The sequence below is a fragment of the Heterodontus francisci genome, chromosome 26 (assembly GCF_036365525.1).
Source record: "Heterodontus francisci isolate sHetFra1 chromosome 26, sHetFra1.hap1, whole genome shotgun sequence".
Classification (NCBI taxonomy): domain Eukaryota; kingdom Metazoa; phylum Chordata; class Chondrichthyes; order Heterodontiformes; family Heterodontidae; genus Heterodontus; species Heterodontus francisci.
This window is the reverse complement of record NC_090396.1, coordinates 29,963,890-29,989,880: the sequence shown is the minus strand read 5'-3', so window position 1 is coordinate 29,989,880 and position 25,991 is coordinate 29,963,890. Positions and strand designations below refer to the sequence as shown.

General features: G+C 43.3%; 1 protein-coding gene across 1 annotated transcript in view; it reads right to left on the bottom strand.

The window, feature by feature from the left end:
- The window catches only part of elac2 (elaC ribonuclease Z 2), a 70,444-nt gene extending 50,535 nt beyond the window's left edge, over window positions 1–19,909 (bottom strand). Inside the window, exons 1-13 of the mRNA XM_068057978.1 lie at window positions 19,512–19,909; window positions 12,959–13,009; window positions 12,770–12,840; window positions 12,218–12,282; window positions 11,802–11,859; window positions 11,653–11,721; window positions 9,171–9,323; window positions 7,858–7,916; window positions 7,234–7,292; window positions 6,230–6,302; window positions 4,634–4,746; window positions 4,107–4,205; window positions 2,879–3,017 (exon numbers count right to left, since the gene is read on the bottom strand). Of these exons, the coding sequence (XP_067914079.1) occupies window positions 2,879–3,017; window positions 4,107–4,205; window positions 4,634–4,746; window positions 6,230–6,302; window positions 7,234–7,292; window positions 7,858–7,916; window positions 9,171–9,323; window positions 11,653–11,721; window positions 11,802–11,859; window positions 12,218–12,282; window positions 12,770–12,840; window positions 12,959–13,009; window positions 19,512–19,843 (1,341 nt within the window). The 5' untranslated portion in view covers window positions 19,844–19,909. The remainder of the gene's footprint in view (window positions 1–2,878; window positions 3,018–4,106; window positions 4,206–4,633; window positions 4,747–6,229; window positions 6,303–7,233; window positions 7,293–7,857; window positions 7,917–9,170; window positions 9,324–11,652; window positions 11,722–11,801; window positions 11,860–12,217; window positions 12,283–12,769; window positions 12,841–12,958; window positions 13,010–19,511) is intronic.
- Window positions 19,910–25,991: the final 6,082 nt, after the last annotated feature.

The following is a 25,991-nucleotide window of genomic DNA, read 5'->3' as shown; positions in this document are numbered from 1 at the left end:
GTCAATGACTTTCACCAAGAGTGGCTTGGCAGCACCACTACTAACCTAGCTGCTGAATCCTGAAGGACACAACTGCCACACTGGGCCTGCAGCAGGTGGCGAGGGAACCAAGAGGGAAATTCCTACTTGACCTTGTCCTCACCAATCTACCTGTCGCAGATGCATCAGTCCATGATAGTATTGATAGGAGTGACCACTGCACAATCCTTGTGGAGACATAGTCTCATCTTCACAGCATCTTGTTGTGTGGTACTACCACTGTGCTAAATGGGAGAGATTCAGAACAGATCTAGCAGCTCAAAACTGAGCATCCATGAGGCGGTGGCCAACAGCAGCAGAATTGTATTCAAACCCTGATCTGTAACCTCATGTCCCAGCATATCCCTCACTCTAACATGAACATCTAGCCGTTGGACCAACCCCGATTCAAAGAGTGCAAGAGGGCAAGCCAGGAGCAGCACCAGGCATACCTCAAAATGAGGTGTCAACCTGGTGAAGCTACAACACAGGACTACTTGCACGCCAAACAGCGTAAGCAGCAGGTGATAGAGAGAGCTAAGCAATCCCACAACCAACAGATCAGATCTAAGCTCTGCGGTCCTGCCACATCCAGCCGTGAATGCTGGTGGACAATTAAACAACTAACTGGAGGAGGTGGCTCCACAAATATCCCCATCCTCACTGATGGGGGAGCCCAGCACATCAGTGTGAAAGATAAGGCTGAAGCATTTGCAACCATTTTCAGCCAGAAGTGCCGAGTTGATGATCCATCTCTGCCTCCTCCTGAAGTCCCCAGCATCACGGATACCAGTCTTCAGCCAATTCGATTCACTCTGCGTGATAGCAAGCAACAACTGAAGGCACTGGATATTGCAAAGGCTATGGGCCCTGCCAATATTCCGGCAATAGTACTGAAGACCTGTGCTCCAGAACTTGCCGCGCCCCTAACCAAGCTGTTCCAGTACAGCTACAACACACTGACATCTATCCAGCAATGTGGAAAATTGCCCATGTATGTCCTGTACACGAAAAGCAACACATATCCAATTACTGCCCCATCTGTCTACTCTTGATCATCATCAAAGTGATGGAAGGTGTCACCGACAGTGCTAACAGTACTTACACAGCAATAACTTGCTCACCCATGTTCAATTTGGGTTCCAGCAGGCGCATTTAGCGCCAGACCTCATTAGTCTTGGCCCAAACATGGACAAGAGAGTTGAATTCCAGAGGTGAGGCGACAGTGACTGCCCTTGATACCAAGGCAGCATTTGACAGAGTGTGGCATCAACGTGCTCGAGCAAAATCAAAGTCAATGGGAATCGGGGAAAAACTCACCGCTGGTTGGAGTTGTACCGAGCACAAAGTAAGATAGTTGTGGTTGTGGTTGTTGGAGGTCAATCATCTCAATCGCAGGACATCACTGCAGAAGTTCCCCAGGGTAGTGTCTTAGGCCCAACCATCTTCAGCTGCTTCAACAATGACCTTCCCTCCATTATAAAAAAGGTCAGAAGTGGAAATGTTTGCTGATGATTACAGTGTTCAGCATCATTCGCGACACCTCAGACACCGAGGCAGTCAGTGCCCACATGCAGCAAGACCTGGACAACACTCAGACCTGGGCTATGTGGCAAATAACGTTCATGCCATACACGTACCAGGCAATGACCATCTCAAACAAAAGAGAATCGAATCATCTCCTTGAGATTCAACTGCATTACCATCATGGAACCCCCATTATCAACATCCTGAGGGTTGCTATTGGCAGAAAAATAAACTGGACCAGCCATTTAAATACTGTGGCTACAAGAGCAGGTCAGAGGCCAGGATTCCTGCTGCGAGTAACTCACTTCCTGACTCCCCAAAGCCTATCCACCATCTACAAGGCACAAATCAAGAATGTGATAGATTACTATCCACTGGCCTGGATGAGTGCAGCACCAACAACACCCAAGCTTGATGCGATCCAGGGTAAAGCAGCCCACTTGATTGACACCCCATCCATTCACTCCCTCCACACCAGCGCGTACTCTCTACAAGATGCACTGTTGCTGGGTCAAAATCCTAGAATTCCCTCCCTAACAGCACTGTTGGTGTGCCTACACCACATGGACTGCAGCGGTTCAAGGAGGCAGCCCACCACCACCTTCTCAAGGGCAATTAGGGATGGGCAACAAATGCTGGCCTTGCCAGCAACACCCACATCCCATGACAAAATTTAAAAAAAAACACAGCAGGTTCCATATTAAAATGCAAGAATATTCTAGAAAAGTGTGAAGATTGAGCCAAGCACTAAGAACTGACACAAGGCTCCAGAAAGCGTGCCAGTAATTCAAATTTCACATTCGCTCCTTCATTGCCAATTACGCACTTTTAAAATAACATCCCCTTCTTGCACTACATTCTGACCCCAACCCTGAGCCCACATTACCCCCGCTGCCTCTTCTGTTTGGATCACATCACCTGCACATGTGATTGGTACCACCCCATATTTCTTGCAACACCAGCTACACTGCTGCCCCAGGCAAACAATCCCAGAAATATCCTTTAACTGGGTTAAAGAGCTTAATGGAAATCGAAGAACATGAGGGAAAAGGAGTCGCATTCCAGCCTACACTCCAGTGACTAATTCAGTGCTTAACTTCACAGTACTTTTCCCCCCCAATTTCCTAGTATAAAACAGAGTGGGGCATAAAGTAGCTGACACAAAGAGAAACAGTAAAACAGGGTGTGTGTATTTAAGTGTTGCCCAAACCACCCTCCTTCCTGTATTAATGTACATATTTTATGGTTGGTCCCAAAGACCTTGGTTAGCCCATGAAAAGCTCATTTTACCCCACACCTCCCCAGTCCCCGAGACCTTGAGTTATGTCCCTACCTCGGCCTGAAAGGTTTCCAGAAGGGGGAAGATCTCTGGGTGAATCAGGTTTAGTTGGGTCTGAATCTTGTGGCTGCGTAGGTTATGGACGGTCTGATTGTGTTCATTGAGGACCAGGTGTTCTGTGGTAGGCCCGAACCTGTGTGTAGATTGAAGGACAAGAGAAGAGAATGAAACGACAAAGACAAACCAGCCTGCACACTTACCTCCATCATACTTTTAAGTGAGGCTACCAGGGCAGGCATACAATCAAGCTCAGGAAAAATGTTCTCAAATCTAAAGTACTGTAAAAATGAAAAAAAAAAATCAAAAATATCTCAAAGCACTCCACATTAAACAAATTCCTTCAAAATGCAGTGACTGTCAGACAGGCAAATATGGCTATCATTTTGTGCACAGCCAGATCCCACAAACAGCAATGAAATTGCCAGATTAATCTGGTTTTGGCAGTGTTTGAGGAAGAAATGCTGGCCAGGAGGTCTTCCTGCTCTCCTCTGAATGGTGCAGTGGGATTTTTAACATTCAGCTGGACCACTAGAACAGGAATTCACCACTTATCTGAAAGAAATGTAACCTCTGACAATCCAGAGGTCCTTCAATACTGCACCAAACGTCAGCCTAGGTTGTATGCTCAAATCTGAACTCAAACTTGAATCCAAAAGCATCTGACTCAGAAGCCAGAGCACCACTGACTGAGCTAAGCCAACATATTACCAAAGAATTTCAAAACACAGACTTCAAGCATTTGTTCACCAATATATCTGGAGGGTAATTCCAAGGTGCACATAAGTATTTGATGAACATAGCGCAGTGTGAAAATTTAAAAAGAAAATGAACACTAATATTCAATATATTTATTTAAACAATGGATATCAAATTGCATTCAACTATGATAGCAATTGTAACAGAACATTGCACAAACTATGAAATTTATGCTGAGCTTCATATTACAGCATTGAGAACAAATAGTATAATATTGGCAGTAAATTTCAAAGCATCATTGATGCCTTGTAGCAGTTTAGAATCCCCAGCTGCCCTGAACATTACCAGAGAGCATTTACTGAGGAAAAAAAAAAAGAGAAAAAGAATCAAATCCAAGAAGTCACCTACGGCAATATTTGCTTTATTTTTATTTCCACTTTGAAAAATAACCAGTTCTTCATCCCCACACAGCAATTTGATACACTGTAGTTATGCCAACACAGCAACAGTCACACAACTCAATTACCTCTCCATCCATGATTTATAAACATTGTTTGCCAAAACAGGCTCAGGGGCCATGTGGACAACTAATGCGGCGGGGCTTTCAGACCCTCCAGTTTGATACCTGCAGTAAACATAATTTTAAACGAAGTCAGAGGAGGCAAGATTTTAAAATATCACTCAATTTATTAAAGTCACTGCTTGAATAAAGCACAGCTTCATTTTTCTCCTAGGCAGCATCGAGTTGGAAGAGTAAAAAAGACAAGCCACACCCAAGATGCATCAAGAGGAACTTGCCAATACCACTAAGGTAAAGGACAGGGAGCAATCTGCCCACTCACCCTTTATTAAGGAAGGGATGAATAATAGGCCCCAAGACCAGAGGGAAAAAACACATTCATTCAAGATCATCTGAGTTGGAAACCCAAAAGGTTCAATGTCCTAATGCTTAGGGCAGAGGAATTCTCAGGAGTATTATATTAGGATATTCTTCCTCCAAAATGTGCCACATCTAAACTTAACAAATATTTAGAAAAAAAGTGGATAGCTTACCTTTTGAGTTGTTCATTCTCACACATGGGGTGAATAAATTCCTTACTGGGACATTCCAACACAAGAAAAGTGGGCCCTGGATCAGCAGGTGTGCACACTTCTTCAGGCCGGATCTGCAAAATACATTCATGGGACCAAGCGTCAGAAGTACTTCACATCCACTCAAAATAACAAGTACCCATAGCAGCATAATGGGTAACAATTGGTCAAGTAAAGCTCCATCAAGTATTTAAATGATGATCGATTCTAGCTTAGGAATGCAGTAGAACTCTGCTACACACAGCAGATTTAGGAAGGAGAAAAATCAGAACAAAGTGGGGAATTGTTCCAGTCCTTTCATGATCAGGACTGCTGCATTCAAATTGTTACAGTAATCCTGGCTCTATGCAGGCACACAATTTGACAACTCAAAAAAAAAAAAGCACAGGGTGCTCGAGATCAGTAGGGAACACCGATAAAATTCATCCTGCTGGCAAAACCAGAGAGAATAGTAGAAGTAATTAGCACAGGAGCTTTTCCCGCTCACTCTATACACAGCAGCTATTCACTCCCAATCACCTCCAACCCACCCACTCATCTCTTGCAAGAGACAGACTCACACAAAATGTGCTAAAGAACACCAAGACTGACTTCCTGTTTCCATCAATTTTAACAAAGAATCTGAGGAGACCGCCACAGTGTGCACACATCTATTTTTGCATTAAAATTAAAGAAAAGTACCTCAGTCCAATGAATTCATTGAATTCAGTACAATATGCACCCTTATGAATTTTAACACAATCACAAAAGTTCGAAAAAAAGAGTCATTTGCAGTTTAAGTTGTTTTACTGGAACACAACTAGTAAACAAACCTTGAAGCAGTGGCAGTTAGAAACAGCACACTCCCTCATTGTTGCTTACACCACCTACTCTTTCTAGCCCGACGTGTGCTCGTTATTTAGTCTTGCCGGTGGGGCTCCCAGTGCAAGGCCGAAAAGACGAGGGGAACCCCGCCACAGCCTTTCGAGCCCCTCCCTGCCACGGCGCAATTCAACAGCGCTCAGACACCGGGCTCCCTGTCCCTTTAAAGATTGGGATCCCGTCTCCAAGAGCTGCTGGCCAGAGTTTTAAGGGAGGTGGGCTGTTTGCTGGCAGGGGCCCTCTGTGGGCCACAGACTGCCTATGGAGGAGGCTCCCCGGCCCAGCACAAGCCCGCAGGAAAGTCGCCTCGTTTCACTGGACGAGCTGCCCACCCCGCCCCCCCCACACCCCGCCTATGGAGGAGGCTCCCCGGCCCAGCACAAGCCCGCAGGAAAGTCGCCTCGTTTCACTGGACGAGCTGCCCACCCCGCCCCCCCCACACCCCTGGTTTAATTCCAACAGCAGCGTGAAGAGGCCCTTAAGTGGTCTCAATTGACCTCTGGGTAGGAAGCCTGTCTTCAGCCTTTCCTGCCCCCAATTAATCTCACAGCGATGGGCTCTTCGCCTCCCATCACAATTCAATGTGCCCACCTGCCTCCTAGCCTGTGTCCAAGAGGCCAATTAAATCCATCCCATACGGGGCAAATAACATTGATGAATCCAATTCAATTTGTAATTCTGAAGAAATTGACAAACCTCCTTCCCTTCAAACATGACACTATTTCCACCTTTCAAAGCAGCAACAATTGGACCAATGGCTGAGGTCCCCCTGAAACACAAAAAGGGGGGAGTAAATGTGTACACTGTCATCAAATAAAGGAGCCAAAATACAGCTTTGGTCAATACAACAACTTGTGAGTAAGCAAGGAGTTAAAATCTTAACTTTAAAACTGAAATGTTAGCAAAACTGTATCTCCCTTTCTTCTCTGAAGATAATGACATTAGAACACAGAACCTTCTTTGATAGCACAGTGTGAATCTCACCAGTTGCCCAGGTCTGGTGTGGGACAGGACTGGCCAGTTAACAGTACAGTGACCGGAATTTCATTCTAAATCAGCAATCCTTCACCAAGAGTACTGAGCCTCACTCCTATGGATGGTCCAACCCGGGCTCCCACCGACACAAGGAACTGTCACGAGATTGCCAAGTAAACTTTTACACACAGGAAAACAAAATCAAGCGTTTGATTCTACATCAGGTCTGAATTTCAGGAAAAAAAAAAGAAAGCACAAACGGTCTTTAGAACAATAAACCTATGGGGGAAGCATGTGACCATTTTTATACTAAAATATAATTAGATTTTCTTGTATATTTGTAAAGATCATGTATAGCTAGAGAATGTATAGATTCACAATGTGAATAGTACTGTTACAAATTAAGGCCACGAATTTGCTGATGCAAGTCAGTGCACTACAAAGAGCTCACTGCGTGCATAGAACTTTAAGCTGTTTGTGAGCTGCGATGAGGTGGTCCATTAATGCACACCATTTCCTTCAGATGGAGGGTCCCACCCAAAAAGTGCGCTAATTTTTCTCTTCCTGATTTTGATTGACTTGCCGTGTACTTCTACTTTCTTTTACATGTCTAGTAGCTGCAGTTTTTAATTTCTCCTGATTAAATTGCTCTTTCTGATGGTGAACTCATCCTTCGGTACTCCAGGGGTTCAAGAAACATTGAAGATCAAAGCCCTGCTACTTACACTGGCAAACCGAGCTCCTTTGCCTTCATAACGAGGAAATTTCCTTTCTTGGGATGAAGCTGCAAATGAGCATATTTTAATTATTAGAACTCCGTAAAAGGGCTGTCTCTGCTCTCTCGAACTGATCATCGCCTTTATCTCTGTCTTCTTAGAACCATAAACTGATACAGCAGAGAAGGAAGCCATTTGTGCCATTGTGCCTGTGCCAGCTCAGTGAAAAGAGCTATCCAATCAATCCTACTCCTTGCCTTTTAACCATAACCCTGCAAGCTATTTCCTTTCAAGTACTTCTCCAATTATCTTTTGAAAGAGATTATTGAATCTGCTTCCACACCCCCTTCAGGCAAGGTATTGGAGAACACAACAACTCATTATGTAAAAGCTTCCTCTACAACTCCCCTCTTTTTTTTTCCCTGTTGACTTTAAATCTGTGTCACCAGTTCCTGACAATTTAGCCACTGGAATCACGATCACCTAATTCACTCCACCAAAATCCTTCAAGATGTTTTTTTTTTATAAAAGAACACCTCCATCTGTTCTAAAGAGAACATCTACAGCTTCTCCAATCTCTCCATCTAACTGAAGTTCCACATCATTGGTACCATTCTGGTAGACAACACCTACCTTGCAGACAAAAGCCACCACCAGGGAAGGGTCTCTCGTTGATATTTTTGGCCTTCTCTCTAAAAAGGGAAGACAAATATAAAACAAAGATTTGAAAAAAGGACTTGGATGACAGCACCTATTCTCTCCAACCGTTCATCTGCTTAACCACCATCATTGCTGTTGTCCCACAAGCAAGCAGTGTCCATCACCCGTCAGGGTCCAGAGTTCCCCTTGGAGAAGGATTTCTTCTCTTCCACTGCCTCACTCTCCTCTCCTAACCTAAAACCACTGACTAATATTAAATTAGTTACATTCCAACACCGCATCAGCTACTGTAGTTGGAGACAACAGGTGCACCAGAAATTGAACTGGACCAGCCACATAAATACTGTGGCTACAAGAGCAGGTCAGAGACTGGGAATTCTGTGGCGAGTAACTCACCTCCTGTCTCCCCAAAGCCTGTCCACCATCTACAAGACACAAGTCAGGAGTGTGATGGAATACTCTCCACTTGCCTGGATAGGTGCAGCTCCATCACCACTCAAGAAGCTCGACACCATCCAGGACAAAGCAGTCCACTGTTTGCCGAAGGAGTGCCATTCACTGCCTCCACCACTGACACATGGTGGCAGCAGTGTGCGCCATATACAAGATGCACTGCAGCAACTCACCAAGATGCCTTTAACAGCACCTTCCAAACCCATGACCTCTACTACCTAGAGGGACAAGGACAGCAGATGCATAGAAACACCACCTGCAAGTTCCCCTCCAAGGCACACCTTCCTGATGTGGAACTATATCACCATTCCTTCACTGTCGCTGGGTCAAAATCCTGGAAATCCCTTCCTAACAGCACTGTGGGTGTACCTAACACCACATGGACAACAGTTCCAGAAGGCAGCTCACCACCACCTTCTCAAGAGCAATCAGGGATGGGCAATAAATGCTGGCCTAGCCAGTGACGCCCACATCAAGTGAAAGAATAAAACAAAAATCTGCACTGTGTAAAAGAAGTGCAAACAGGTTTGCGCAAAACTGAAATGTTAAGACAATGCAGATGAAACAGTCCCTCAAATGCCACCATTTTCAAGACTAGTTCTTGTCGTGGCCAGGGAAAGTCAGCTTTGAGAAAAAAAAAACAGCAATTGTTTTTTCATTAAAAAAAAATACCGATAGGTAGCAATGGAATTCCCCCCCCATACGACACTACACAGATTCCAGCTCACAATCACCCACACAAATAATTACCAATCTTGTCCAAGCAAAGACACACAGGAGAACAAAAATCAATATAGTCGGAAGGAGATGAGGCATATTAATGGGCCTTTTACCTGGTTTTTCATTCAGCCTTTCCTGGAAGCGGTCCTCACAATCCTGCAGTTGCCGCTTTGCAGATTTTGGTGAATGGGGTCGGTTGGGGCTGGTGTTGCCAAGTGACCCAGCTGGACTGCCAGCCCTTTGGCTCTCCCTGGAGTCCAATTTAGCTGCAGTTAAAGAGCAACACCATCTTAGTGATATATTTAAAACAATCTCTCTACACCCCCACCACCCAAACTGGCTGGCCAAAGCATTTCAAGCTACATTGAGCTAGCAGTGATCTGCAGGGAACAAAAAAAAAAAAACTGAACGCTTAACTATATTCCAGATACTTTAATGATGCTGGACATTAGTCACTTCCCCTGAATCATCATAGTGTGTTGACACTTTTATAACCCAATTATATCGTGGCTTTTCTATTTTCGATCAATGTGAAGTGGTCGCACTGAATCAAGACTGTAGTAAAACGTCAGGAATAAAATTGCCAACCTGACAGCACATTCAGTTTAATGAGCAGTGCGAGACAAAGGTAATCTCACATGGGCTCATTTACCTTACAGTACCACCTTGTTCGCAGCTAATAGATTCATTGGGTCCTTCCCCAAACCCCCATTGGGAACCATTGCAAAGGTTTGTTCTACCATCTCTCTTCGCTGTCCCTTCCAAAAATGTGTGAGTATAGAAAATATTGACCAGACAGACAAGACAATAAGTGCTGAAATTAAAGAGCACCATTAGTAATAAAGTAATTAAAATCGCCATTACAAAAACTGGTATTTATTGTAATGAAGATGTCAATTCCTTTATTTATTACAGGTTATTGGCCAAGACAGCACATATAAATTTGACATCAACACGTTCATTCCCAAGAATTGCAGGTCAATTCCAAAGAAACAAACCTTATAAGTTAAAAAGTATGCAAGGTGGTCTGCCTTGAGCATTGTAGAATTTGATCACAACTTCCTTCGCCTTGTATTCTACTTCAATTAGGTCAGACTGTTGACTTTGTGAATTGCTGCACTGGTTGGACTTTTTGAGCATGAAATCTGCCAAGACATCTTGGTCTCTTTCAACTTCAAACATACAATTTCAACACCATTAATGGAATACATGTGTTGCCCATTTTCCCTTCCTACGTACTGCAATTTACACTTATCTGTACTAAATTTCAGCTATCTCTCATGCCCACCTAGCTTGGCCAACTCACGCTCTACTTCATGAGCTGCCTCATCCCATTCTACCGTTCCTCCCATTTTGGGATCATCTGCAAGTTTGGCCAAACATCGGGTTTGAGTCCAAGTTTGAGATATAAATTTGAAACACGCACTATTCTCGATACCAATTTCTGGGGAATCCCACTTTGTACTTACCCCTCCCCCCACCCTGATGTAACTTCTAAGAGTACTTACCCTTCCACTGATTTCTTAGCCATACCTAGGATTTACTCCGATTCCTCACATCATTGAGATTAACTAACAGTTGCTCATGAAGAATTCTGAGAAGTGCTTTCTTGAACTCTCGATACAGTATGCTGTTGGGCTTACCAGAGTCCTCTGGATGTCACTTCCTCAAAATCCAGCACAAAAATCACAGAATTGTTACAGTGCAGAAGGAGGCCATTCTGCCCATCCAAAAGAGCAATTCATTCAATTTCATTCCCCTACCTTCTCCCTGTTACCCTGCATATCCTTCCTTTTCATATAACAGTCTAATTCCCTTTTGAATGCTTCAGTTGAGCCTGCCTCCACCACAGTCTCAGGCAGCGCATTCCAGACCTTAACCATCGTCTGCATGAAGAAGTTTTTCTTCATGTCGCTTTTGCTTCTCTTGCCAAATACTTTAAGTCTGTCCCCTCTCGTTCTCGATCCTTTCATGAGTGGGAACAGTTTCTCTCTATCTACTCTGTCCAGATCCCTCATGATTTTGAATACCTCGATCAAATCACCCCTCAGCCTCTAAGGAAACAGTCCTAGCTTCTCCAGTCTATCTTCATAATTGAAGCAAATTGTTCAGGCTTTTAAAAAAAAAAAACCCACTAGCAACACATAGCTCAAAGCAGACAGATGGTACTGCATTAAGTATAGACCAGCAATCCTTCAATCTTTCAAATTCATATAAAAATACCTGAGGTGTGCATAAAACTGCAACTATAAGTACCTTGAGCATTTAACACATTGCACAAATTAACTTTCTAGTTCACAAAATGTTAAATACTCAGAACCTCAAATATAATCTAACACAGGAGGAGGCCATGCTGCTAAGGGAATTGTGTTTACTCTTGCCTGTCCCTCTAAAGCCACAGATTCTAAGCTGCTGCAAATAGGATGAATTCTGGTACCATTAGAGGCGAATTGCTGTTGGTTTGGGATATTTGGCTGTACATGGGCAGCTGCTAGTAAATTCCCATCTCTTCCCCTCGAAGAGCACCCCAAGTTATCCAGGTCCAAAGTAATCAGCAGGAAACAAAGAAGACATGAGTGGAGAAATAACACTTACCGAATATGGGCACCTGATGCACAGTCATCGTATCATCAGTATACTCTGGGTCTGTGTAAGGGCGCACAGCTGGTAACAAAAGTGCATTTAATAATTAGTTGAAAAGATTTGTTTATGTACAATTCTCTAATTAACTCCACAAGTCCTACCTAAATCTAGTCCTTGTAGTGGCCCAGAGAATGTTTTAATTGCAGCCAAGTATTTATCCTTTCAAAAAAAGAAATTTAAAAAAAATTGGTGTTAATTCATTTTACAAGATTCCAACTCAGCAGTCAAAATGACAAATTCTGTATTCCAGACATTTAAAAGCAGAAGCAGCTAGTAATTATCAACAGGACTGGGACTAGGGAGGTTCACAGAAGTCCTCTGTTTGACTAGTTTCCAGATCTCAGTGCTCTCAGGTCGATGAGCAGTACAGGAGAGACAGAAACTACATATCAAACTATTTTTATTCTTTCCTCAGAACAAGACAGCAAATTAAAACATGTAATTATGTACATTGAGCACATCATTGACCAACAGCTTCTTTGTTCATTAGTTACCCAACAATTTCCTTTCTACTTACAAATTGCGGAGGTCCGGAAAACACACAGTTGGGAACGCCTGTGTCCTTCAGCGTTAGAATCATACCTGAAGAGCACATTTTTAAGGATAGCATTAGAATTCCTGGTAGATTTAAGGAAGGAAGTCTGTTGTCTTTACCCAGTCTGGCTTTTACATGGTCCCAATCCCGTGCCAACATAACTGACTCTTAAACTACCCTCTGAAATAGCCAAGCGAGCTACTTATTTGCATCAAACTGGCCAACTAGGGTTGCCTGAAGATTAAATTTTTTTTTTTTTTTTTTTTAAATCTATTGGCCCCACATACAATAAATCCGTCACCCATTTCCCCACGCAGCTACAGGACCTCTCATATAATCTTGATTATATAATAAGATCGACCCACCATATGACCTTGTGTTTCAGGTAATTCCACATAAACATTTCAGTTTTCTGGTACAAGGATTCAGGAAACATTTTACAGTTGTTAGATTTCGAACTCAAGTACTTCAAAAAATACCTTTCTTAACAAAGACAAATTTAAAATAAGTTCAATACAACATCCATTTACCTACCAGATAATCCTCCGACATTGGACCAACTCATCCTCGTCACAAAAACATTGTCAAGACGAGAGACCTTTAGCCTGTAAGGCAGCACATGAAAATTTCACAAAAGGGACATCACACATTCCCAAACATGACTCATCTATGGGCTAGAGTGTTTGATTAGAGCAGCAGAGAGAGAGAGAGAGACATGCTTACTTGTGTTCCTGCATTAGCCGCTGTGTCCCTTCTCCACAGTTAAAGAGATATCTGCAACATATACATTCAGTAAAGAGTCATCGGAGCCAAAACAGTTTTAATGCAATCTGCTATCTGATTGTACTCTACTTCTCCATCAGCAGGCACAAACCTCCTGTGTAGAAGAGTGCAATTACCCAAAGCATTGTTGAAGTGAGCAGAAAGGCATGGCACTATGCTTAATGGGAAATATAGCCAAGTTAGGAATAGTAGCTTTGCTGAGCTTTGATTTTAAGTGGCAGAAACCACAATGAAATAGTTAAAAGTAAAGGCAGAGCGTGTGAGACTGTAAAGACTTGCCGACACTGGTAATTGCAAGGACATCTGTTCTTTATGGCCTGATTGTGTGACTCCCTGTGGTTTGGAACAAATGGACTCCTGTGAATCAAATGATGTCCATCCCTGTGTGAGTGATAAGGAGTGCTAGGCCCCTCTTATCTTCGTGAGCTGCCACTACTTGCAGCTGCAGACTGCACGAAACACTCAGGAATGTAAACCTAATAGAGACAGCAGGATGCAGAACTCATGATCCATGTAGGGAGTGAGACCTGAATGGTTATTGATGATTCCTACGCTCTTGCTAATTAGCTTGCTTGTCCGCTTTGTTTTATCTTGCTGGTACAAAACAATATTTTATTATTAACAAGTATGTATTGAGAATGGAGTGTATTGTAACCTCAGTAACAGATGTACTGCATGTCACCACGTGGGTGAAGTCGAATTGTACCGCACTGATTGGTTAAACAAGGGGGTGTAGCATGAATCTTAATGTATAAACAGTAGTACCTGTATCAAAAAACTTCACTTACTCTGGTGGACCCGACAGACTCTGGGGTGGAGTCAGTGTCGTTGCATTAGAGTAAGTCAGCCGCTAAATGCGCAAATAAAGTAATTGATTTTACCTACACATCCGACTCAGTATATTTACTGAACCAGACTGAATGCAAAAAGAACTCAGATTTACAGCATAAGGTGATCACTTTCCTTTCAAACAAACACCACTAGGGTGCAAATCAAGTCTCAATCTTACATCCTATAATAAAGTTGAAACAGAAAACAGTTGCTGTAATCACAATGCTCCACAATTCAACTGCTTTCGCATGCTTTAAAGCAAGGCTGTGATCATGTTTTTAAACCAAGTGAACTACTGACATCCAGTGGCAGAAAAATATCATTCCAGTAGCCGCCTTTTTTTTTTTAAATATGTAGACTTTTTTTTTTTAATATTCAAATGGTGGCCTCCGAGCTCAGGCAATCAGCTTTCGAAGCCCAGACAATTCAGCGGATATTTGTGTCTCCGAGCCCTGGCATGCATCTAATTTGCGAGTTTATCTTGCTTTAAATTTGTGCGATAGACTTTTAGAGAGGGCCACTGTCTCATTGGCAGGTAAATGCTGACCAGAACAGCAAGATTTACACATTCAGGGTTACATAAACTTTATATGTGATCCCCGAGTTTCTCTAATGTCTGTGCGACCCATAGACAAAGACTTTGGATACCCTTGAAGTAGATGATCACCCACTAACAGTAACTACAATTAACAAGAAACTTATCGGTTGTGAATCACTTTGGGACATCCCAAAGACGTGACATCACTGCAAGTCTTCTTCCTTAATACCTAATGCTAGTGCAACCTGTATAAACAGACCCTCGCAAAAAAAAAAATGACAGAGTCCCAAATAACTTGCTTAATAAAATATACAAGAGCCACTCTGAAACCACGGCCACTTGCAAATTACAAACCACGGAGAGCCTTCAATGCACGAGGCCCTTTTACAACTTAAAACACAGGACATGCAGTTCAGCGCAAGGCATCGTATTTTGTGAAAGCAGCAGTTTTTGTGGAATGGAGAGCACTTTACCCAGCATCCATAGCAACTCCTATGGATGCTGAATAATGAACTCCCCATTCCACTGGGAATATTTTTACAGTGGATATAATGGCCATTTTGATAAGGTCACATGCAGAAAAAAATCATGTCCATAATTTACTGCTTTCACATACTAGTGTTAGTTGTCAAACAAACAGTCAGCTCCATCAATTAAAGGATAAATCCAGTCATGGAAAGAAAACCAATCAGATGGCCTGTAGGGCCAAATGGCCTTTTATGCTATAAATAACTCTCTGTTCTGTCTGATATCATTTTGTAGGCCACATCCACCATTGCGCTACTCCTCAAGCCAGTGATATTTAAAGAACTCTTCTCTCCCCCAATTTTAGCCATGGGTTTCTGCATTGATGTTGAATTTCCTCTCTACTCTTCTGCTAGTCTGTCTCCAATTTTACATCAGCAATGGGAGCTCAGAAAGAATGAACTTGCATTTAAATAGCACCTTTCATTACTGCAGAATGTCCCAAAGCACTTCAGTTAATTAAGCACTTCTTAAAAAGAAAATGTAGTTGGTGCTGTAATGTAGGGAACTACCACTACAAGAAGTTATGTCAATTGAAGGATAAATATTGGCCCAGACACCAGGAACTTCTGCATCACCACCAACACCCACCCCTGCCACCTCCCCACTGGCTCTTCTGCCATATAGTGCCATGAGGTCTTTTACGTCCAGTTGAAAGGGCAGACATCTCATCTGAAAATTAGCACCTCTGAAACGGAGTGATTGCTGCATGAGTGCACTGAAATGTTAGCCTGAAATTACATGCTCAATGCATGCAATAAGGCTTGAACTTACGAATCAGAGGCCAGAGTGCGACAACTGAGCCAAGACTGACCAAAATTAGCAAATATAACACCGCTATTCAAGGAGGGAGAGAGAAAACAGGGAACTACAGGCCAGTTAGCCGGACATCAGTCGTCAGGAAAATTTTTTAGATTAGAGATACAGCACTGAAACAGGTCCTTCGGCCCACCGAGTCTGTGCCGAACATCAACCACCCATTTATACTAATCCTACACTAATCCCATATTCCTACCAAACATCCCCACCTGTCCCTACCACCTACCTATACTAGTGACAATTTATAATGGCCAATTTACCTATCAACCTGCAAGTCTTTTGGCTTGTGGGAGGAAACCGGAGCACCCGGAGAAAACCCACGCAGACACAGGGAGAACTTGCAAACTCCACACAGGCAGTACCCGGAATCGAACCCGGCTCCCTGGAGCTGTGAGGCTGCGGTGCTAACCACTGCGCCACTGTGCCGCCCTGGAATCTATTATTAAGAAATGCTGGAATCTATTATTAAGAAATGCTGGAATCTATTATTAAGGAAGTCTTAAAAATGCACTCAGAAAATCATAGTATAAACAGACAGAGTCAACATGGTTTTACAAAAGAGAAACCATGTTTGACATATGCATTAGAATTTTCTTTTGAGGATGTAACAAGCAGGGTAGACAAAGGGGAACCAGTAGATGTAGTATCCTTAGATTTCCAAAAGGCATTCGATAAGGTGCCACACAAAACGTTTGTAGGCAAGATAAAGGCTCATAGAGTTGGGGGGGGGTAATATATTAGCATATTGACATGGATGCAGGATTGGTTAACGAATAGGAAGCAGAGAGCAGGGGAAGTTTCAAGTTGTTAGGCTGTAACTAGTGAAGTGCCACAAGGAATAGTGCTGGGCCCCCAGCTATTTACAATAACTTATGCAAAGATACCAAGAGTGACATATCTAAGTTTGCTGATGATACAAAGCTAGGTGGAAAGGTAAGCTGTGGGGAGGACACAAAGAAGCTGCAAAGAGAGATATGGACAGGTTAAGTGAGTGGGCAACAAGCTGGCAGAGGGAAAATAGTGTGGGAAAGTGTGAGGTTATTCACTTTGGTAGTAAGAACAGAAAAGCAGAATACATTTTAAAAGGCACGAAATGCTTAAATGTTGATGTTCAGAGAGACTTGGTTGTACTCGTACAAGGAACACAGGAAGTTAGCATGCAGGTACAGCAAGCAATTAGGAATGTAAATGGCACGTTGGTTTTTAGTGCAAGGGGAATGGAGTACAAGGATAAGGAAGTCTTGCTACAATTGCTTACAGTTTTGGTAAGGCCAGACCTGGAGTACTGTGCCCAGTTTTGGTCTCCATATTTAAGGTAGGATATACTTGCATTGCAGGTGTTACAGTGAAGGTTCACTAGACTGTTCCTGGGATGAGAAGGTTGTCCTATTCAGACAGGCTGAGTAAATTAGGCCTATACTCTCTGGAATTTAGAAGAATGAGAGGTGATCTCATTGAAACATGAGATTCTGAAGTGGATTGACAGAGCAGTGTCAGAGGTCGTTTCTCCTGGCTGGACAATCCAGCACAGTCTCAGGATAAGGGACTGATCATTTAAGACTGAGATGAGGAGAAATTTCTCCATTCAGAGGGTTTTGAATCTTTGAAATTCTCTACCCCAGAGGGTTGTGGATGCTCCATCATTGAGTATCTGAGACAGAGATTTTTGATCTCTCAGGGAATCAGGGTCATGAGAGCAGGCAGGAAAGGGGAGCTGAGGCAGAAGAGCAGACATAATCATACTGAATAGCAGAACAGGCTCGAGGGCTCATAGGGCCTACTCCTGCTCTTCTACAGGATGGAAAGTAGTAATTGAAATATTAGAGCAGTGGAAAGGAGTGAAAGCAACAGGACACTGGCAAGGTTGAAAACCCAAGTGAGACTCTGACTAGCATATCAAATAGCTGATTCCTCCTTTTGGCCTCAAAGATTTTTTTTTTAAATTAAGTAGAGCTTTTATCACATCAGTGCTCTCCAATGAGGATCTTTAACTTGGAAGAAAGCTCTGGCAAGACACGAGATACAGAACAGGATGTCCTGAAAACCAAAGAACATTGCATCTTAACTCATCTTTGAGCTAGTTCCACAGTTATTTTTTTTCATAGGGCTATCGAAAGATTGTGCTTTTGCTCACAAGAAAGCACGGGCTATTCTGGCAACATTTTCAATCCGATACAGATAATATTACAGCACTTTTGCCAGGTGCATACAATATGCAGCCATTTTTTTTTTTTTTAAGTAACCAAAAGACACAACCTGCTTCCCAACACACCCAGTTTCTTGGGCTCCTTCTCAGAAGGCATGGGTTTGGAGGATTATCCAATGACTTAAAAGACTTGAGTGTTACTTAGCAAAAAGAGTCTTTAGGTCACTGATTTTCACGTTAGCCGACATTATTCCAACCAAAGTTCAAAAATACCAATATTCATAACCTTATTCGACAAGGCATTAATTATATCGATGCTCTGGTAATGCAGGGTCCCAAAATCACCTCAAAATTGCAAATGTCAAGATTTTAAGGGACAGCGTGAGAGGAAAACTCAAAAGCTGCCTATCCATTCGAGCCAACAGAACAACTTTAGATTTATATAGCAGCCTCAATGTAGTAAAAATGGCTCACAGTTCTTCACAGGAGCAGAACCAGAAAAACAAGCCAAAAGGAGGAGACCTTAGGATAGGTAACTAAAAGCTTGACAAAAAAGAGGCTAGTTTTAAAGGAGGGTCTTCAAGGAGGAGAGGTAATTCCAAAGCTTAGGGCCTAGACAGCTGACAATGGTAGAGTGAAGGAAGTAAGGAATGGACAAGATGCTCGAGTTGAGAGGAATGTAAATATCTCAGAGTTGTAGGGCTGGAGGAGATTATAGAGACAGGATGGGCAAAGCCAAGGAGGGATTTGAAAACAAGGATGCGAATTTTAAAGTGGAGGCATTCAGTGATCAGGGAAGCCAACATAGGTCAAGAAGCACAGGGGTGATGGACAAACGGGATTTGGAGAGAGTTACGACATGGGCAGCAGATTTTTGGATGAACCTATGTTTTTGGAGGGTGGGTGGTGGAATTCTGCCAGGACAGCATTGGACTAGTCAAATCTGATGGTAACAAAAGGATGGACAAGTGTTTCAGCAGCATATGGGCTGAGGCAGGGGCAGTGACGAGTGATATTGCAGAGGTGAAACATAAGAATTGGAAGGTGTAGGCTACTCGGCCCCTCGAGCCTGCTCTGCCATTCAACAAGATCATGGCTGATCTGACTAACTTCAACTCAACATTCCTGCCATTCCCAGTAATCTTTCACCCCTTTGAAAGGTGGTCTTGGTGATGGAGAGGATATACTGTCAAATGCTGAACTCAGGGATAAATATGACACCAAGGCTACAAACAGCCTGAGACAGAGACCAGAGAGAGGGATGGAATTGGTGGCTTAAGGAATGTAGTTTGTGCCAGGGGCTGAAGACAATGGCTTCCGTCTTCCCGATATTTAACTGGCAACATAACAATTGCCCAACTCTTTTTAAACCCTCAAGTATTTACAACTAAAATCGAGAGCTGCTGAACAGCCATCAACTCAAAATGTTAACTCGGGTTTCTCTCTCCTCAGCAGGTCTGGCTGTGCATTTCCAGCATTTTCTGTTCTTATTTCAGATTTCCAGTATCTGCTTTAACATTTTATGGAGTTTGGCAATTGTATTTCACGAGGAGATACAGAACCTGAGTAAAAAGGGGTGAACAAAAAAAAAAAAAGAGTTGGCGAATGCAACAACAAGAATTGCCATTATTTACCGATTGTATTCAGAGAAAACATAAAGGGAAGCTCCAGCCTCCCTGCTCCCAGAGCCCACTACCTGCAGGTAGACAGTGGAAGGTCCATGAGTATCCCCACGTTTCCTCTTCTCCCTGGACTTTATGTGTCTCAGGGTGTCCTTGGGTGGCTTCTCCCTCCTGCTAGAGGAGGTCCTGTGGTCCCCGGCCGGCCTCAGTGACATGCTGGCGCCGGTGGAGACCCGCAGGGAACTGGCTGTGGCTGCAGCAAGAGCCGGGGCTCCAGCCAGGGTGAGTTTAAAGCGATGCTGCAGCGCACACCGTGCGAGTCTCTGCAACCCGGCCAGCAACATGCAAGCTTACAGCTCAGGAGCTGTCACCTCGCCGGTTCTCCATGCATGGTCTCTGTCGACTCACTAACTTCCGTCGCTACTTCTGACAACTTCTGGTGCTTAAATCCCCGCCCCGGAGATCAGTGCAAAGAACTTCCGCAGTGCATGTTTTAAAAAAAAAACCCAAGCATCTAAACTAACAGGCACTCCGATTGCAAACTCAATTGCTTCTCATCAATCAAAGCCATGTGTGCAATCCGAATGCCAACTGTTGCAGAATGCTAGCAATCAAACTGACAACCGTTGTAAATTAAACTGGTCCTAATATCAAAGAAATTATAGCCAAATGTGAGGGGAAAAGCGATGCCAACCATTGCAAACTGAAGCAATGCGCCAGCAATCAAACTGACAGCCATTGGAAATAAACAGGCCCCAATGAAACCAAAGCAGTGTCCTGCAGTGCAAGCAATTTGTTGCAAACTGAACCTTCTCACAGGAAAAAGCCTTGGCACAGTCCCAAGAAATCTAGCAGCTCACAATATCAGCAAAGGCAAGGAGTTGCAGTGAAAGTGCAGAGGGAGGCGGGCTTATCATAATTTAACCTGCAGTTAGACCCAATATTCCACCACAAAGCTGAAGTAAACAAAAAACAAACTGCAGCAGTGGTTGATGTGACAATTACTGAATGAGGATGAGTGCTCAAGATGTGAGATTCTAGTTGGTATGGCCTTAGCTCTTTATTTTCAAAGTGTTACAAATATTTAAGTATGGAAATAATAGAATCATAGAATGGATAGAGCACAAAAGGAGGCCATTCGGCCTGGCATGTCCGTGTTGGCTCTCTGCAACAGCAACTCACCTAGTCCCACTCCCTTGCCCTTTCCCCATAGCCCTGCAAATGTTTTCTCTTCAGATAATTATCCATGATTGACTCTGCCTCCACCACTGTCATGCAGTGCAATCCAGATCCTAACCACATGCTGCATGAAAAAGTTTTTCCTCATGTTACCTTTGGTTCTTTTGCCAGTCACCTTAAATCGGTGCCCTCTGGTTCTCGACCCTTCCACTGATGGTGGGAGTGCAGACTTTTGGGAAACTATTCATTGGGAATCAGACCCCAGATACACTATTAATTTATGCATCAATTAGTAATGCATACTGTATTCACAAGACAAAACTGTCTCAACTACATCTGTGCCTGTCTCTGACCCAATAATACCAGGAGATTACTTGAATTGAAGTTATGGTTGTTTAACTATTTTAAATTAGTTTTTTTATTTGTATGTAGTTCCAGGAAGGATAAGGTGAGTCACCATTACTGAAACAAACTTTAGAGTTGACTTCTTGTGAACAGCCACTCCCACACGTTAATCTGTCTTTTCCTCTTTTAGATACTGATCAACCTGCTGTTGGTTTCATTCATGTTCTTTCTTTGAAACCTCAAAATACAAGAGTCTGGAAATTACTTTTAACAAAAATGGTGGATAAATGCTTGAAGCATTCACATGATACTCTTCCATTCGCTATATTAAAGTTAACCCATTTAAAGTAAACTGGTGAATACCTCTGCTAACATAGCAAACAGCGAATGTCATACAAATATGACAAATATGGGGTCGGGGGAGACAGATATTGCGAGACAGAGTAGAATATTGGAGGGGATAAGAGCAGTCGAACATAGGGGGACGGTCGGTCAATCACAGAGACCCAATCATGGGGTGTTCAAAATCTTGGTCATCCAGGACAACACTCCGCCTCGTCCTGCCACATAAATAATGCAATAAAGCCACTTCCCTTGTTATTTCAGCTCTGCCCACCTCTTCTCATATGCCGGGATCCCTGAGGGACCCGGGAAACCCTGCCTGCAAGTCTTAAAAATAAAACTTGCTCTAACTCTATAAGTCTTTACAGCAAAAGGTAAGAACATAGGAGCATAGGAAATAGGAACAGGAGTAGACCATATGGCCCCTTGAGCTTGTTCCGCCATTCAGTACCATCATATCTGATCTTCTGCTTTAACAAAAGACAAAAGAGCTGAACTCAAGAGGTGAGGTGAGAGTGACTGCCCTTGACATCAAGGCAGCACTTGACCGAGTATGGCATCAAGGAGCCCTCACAAAACTGAGGTCAATGGGAATCAGGGGGAAAACCCTCCGCTGGTTGGAGTCATACCTAGCGCAAAGGAAGATGGTTGTGGTTGTTGGAGGTCAATCATCTGAGCTCCAGGACATCACTGCAGGACTTCCTCAGGGTAGTGTCCTAGGCCCAACCATCTTCAGCTGCTTTATCAATGACCTTCCTTCAATCATAAGGTCAGAAGTGGGGATGTTCGCTGATGATTGCACAATGTTCAGCACCATTCGTGACTCCTCAGATACTGAAGCAGTCCCTGTAGAAATGCAGCAAGACCTGAACAATATCCAGGCTTGGGCTGATAAGTGGCAAGTAACATTCGCGCCACACAAGTGCCAGGCAATGACCATCTCCAACAAGAGAGAATCTAACCATCTCCCCTTGACATTCAACAGCATTACCATCGCTGAATCCCCCACTATCAACATCCTAGGGGTTACCATTGACCAGAAACTGAACAGGAATAGCCATATAAATACCGTGGCTACAAGAGCAGGTCAGAGGCTAGGAATCCTGAGGCGAGTAACTCACCTCCTGACTCCCCAAAGCCTGTCCACCATCTACAAGGCACAAGTCATGAGTTTGATGGAATACTCTCCACTTGCCTGGATGGGTGCAGCTCCAACAACACTCATGAAGCTCAACACCATCCAGGACAAAGCAACCCGCTTGATTGGCACCCCATCTACAAACATTCACTCCCTCCACCACCAACGCACAGTGGCAGCAGTGTGTACCATCTACAAGATGCACTGCAGCAATGCACCAATGCTCCTTAGACAGCACCTTCCAAACCCGCGACCTTTACAAACTAGAAGGACAAGGGCAGCAAATGCATGGGAACACCATCACCTGCAAGTTCCCCTCCAAGTCACACACCATCCTGACTTGGAACTATATCGCCGTTCCTTCACTGTCGCTGGGTCAAAATCCTGGAACTCCCTTCCTAACAGCACTGTGGGTATACCCTAAATGGACTTCAGCGGTTCAAGAAGGCAGCTCACCCCCACCTTCGCAAGGGCAATTAGGGATGGGCAATAAATGCTGGCCTGGCCAGCGTCGCCCACAACCCATGAATGAATTTAAAAAACCTCCACTTTTCTGCCCACTTCCCATATCCCTTGATTCCCTGAGAGATCAAAAATCTATCTATCCCAGCCTTAAATGTATTCAACGATGGAGCATCCACAACCCTCTGGGGTAGAGAATTCCAAAGATTCACAACCCTCTGAATGAAGAAATTTCTCCTTATCTCAGTCCTAAATGATTGACCTCTCATCCCTAGACTGTATCCTCATGTTCAAGATTCCCCAGCCAGGGCAAACCTCTTAGTGTTTACCCTGTCATGTCCCTTCAGAATCTTATATGTTTCAATGAGATCACCTCTCATTCTTTGAAACCTAAGAGTGTATATACCAAATTTATCTGCCTCTCATCAATACGACAACACCATTATCCCAGGAATCAATCTAGTGAACCTCCACTGTAACACCTCCAATGCAATTTATCCTTCCTTAAATATGGAGACCAAAACTGCACGCTGTACTTCAGGTGTGGACTCATCAAAGCCCTGTACAATCGTAGGAAGATTTCTGTATTCTTGTACTCCAATACCCTTGCAATAAAGACCAACATACCATTTGCCTTCCTAATTGTTTTCTATACCTGCATGCTAACTTTCTGTGCTCCTTGTACGAGTACACCCAAGTCTCTCTGAACATCAACATTTAGAAGTTTCACCCTTTTAAAAAAAAATTCTGCTTTTCTGTTCTTATTACCAAAGTAAATAACCTCATACTTCCCCACATTATATTCCCTCTGCCACTTTGCTGCTCATTCACTTCACCTGTCTGTATCTCTTTGCAGCCTCTTTGTGTCCTCCTCACAGCTTACATTCCCACGTAGCTTTGTATCATCAGCAAACTTAGATACATTATTCTCAGTCTCTTTTCCTAAGTCATTGAATATAGATTGTAAATAGCAGGGGCCCCAGCACTGATTCTTACGGCACTCCACTAGTTACAGTCTGCCATCTTGAAAATGCCTCGTTTATCCCTACTCTCTGCCTCCTGCCCATTAAAAGGTAGTTTTCATGAGCAAACCCATGTCTACAGTGACCTGAAACTTTACAGCCTTCTGCATGCTATAAATTGTAGTAGCATGACACAGATTGACAAATATCTTGTATTAGGGAACTCACAGTGTTACAATTCAACTTCGCTCCCCATACCTTTTATTCATACCTTATGCAAAGACTAACTTCAATAGGCATGCATGTTCATTTTGAATCAAATCTAACTTCATAAGCAATGAGTCTAGAATGGTGAGACTTTGCGTTAACAAGGAACCCTGGAAATATAACAGGATACCACAAAGCACACCTGATCTCTCTGACTGATGGAAAATGCCGCGGTATTTTGCATCGGTCTTCACAGTGGAGGACACTATAAACATCCCACAGATATCAGATAAGCAAGGAGCCAATGGGAGGAAAGATCTTATAACAGTCTCTATCACAAGGGACAAAGTATTTGACAAACTAATGGGACTAAAGACAAACAAGTCGCCAGGACTTGATGGCCTGCATCCAAGGGTTTTAAAGGAAGTGGCTGCAGAGATAGTGGAGGCATTGGTCGAAATATTCCAGAACTCACTGGGTTCCGGGAGGGACCCAGCGGATTGGAAAACTGCTAATGTGACACCCCTTTTCAAGAAGGGAGGGAGACAAAAAGCAGTAAACTATAGGCCAGTCAGCCTAACATCGGTCGTTGGGAAAATGCAAGAGTCCATTATGAAGGAAAAAATAGCAGGACATTTAGAAAAGCTTAACGCAATCAAACAGAGTCAACATGGTTTTGTGAAAGGAAAAACCATGTTTGACAAATTTGCTAGAGTTCTTTGAGGATATAGAGTTCTTTGAGGATATAACAAGCAGAGTTGATAAAGAGGAACCGGTAGATGTAGTGCATTTGGATTTCCAGAAGGCATTTGATAAGGTGCCACATAAAAGATTATTGCACAAGATAGGAGCTCAAGGTATTGGGGGTAATGTATTAGCATGGATTGAGGATCGGTTAACTCACAGAAGACAGAGAGTCGGGATTAATGGGTCTTTTTCAGGTTGGAAAGACGTAATTAGTGGAGTGCAACAAGGATCAGTCCTAGGGCCTCAATTATTTACTATCTACATTAATGACTTGGAGGAAGGGGCAGAGTGTAATATATCCAAATTTGCTGACGATACAAAAATAGGTGGGAGGCATGTTGTGATGAGGACATAAGGAATCTGCAAGGGGGTAGAAATAGGTTGAGTGAGTGGGCAAAAACTTGGCAAATGCAGTTTACTGTAGGAAAGTGTGAGGTCATGCACTTTGGTAGGAAGAATCAAAAGGCAGATTATTATTTAAATGGAGAGAGACTTCAAAAAAGTGCAGCACAGAGGGATCTGGGTGTTCTTGTGCATGAAACGCATAACGTTAGCGTGCAGGTGCAGCAAGTAGTTAAGAAGGCAAATGGAATTTTGGCCTTTATTGCTAGGGGGTTGGAGTTTAAAAATAGGGAAGTCTTGTTACAACTGTACAGTGTGTTGGTGAGGCCACAACTGGAGAACTGTGTACAGTTTTGGTCTCCGTGTTTAAGAAAGGATATACTGGCATTGGAGGCAGTTCAATAGCAATTCACTAGACTGATTCCTGGAATGAAGGGGTTGACTTATCAAGAACGGCTAAACAGGTTAGGCCTTTATTCATTAGAGTTTAGAAGAATGAGGGGTGATGTTATTGAAACATACAAGATTCTGAGGGGGCTTGACAGGGTAGATGTTGAGAAGATGTTTCCACTAGTGGGGAATCTCGAACTAGGGGACATAGTGACAATAAGGGGGCCCTCATTTAAAGCTGAGATACGAAGGAATTTCTTCTCTCAGAGGGTAGTGTGTGTCTGGAATTCTCTACCCCAGAGAGTTCTGGAGGCTAGATCACTGAAAGTATTTAAAGAGGAGGTAAATCGATTTTTGAAATATTGGAGAGTTGAGGGC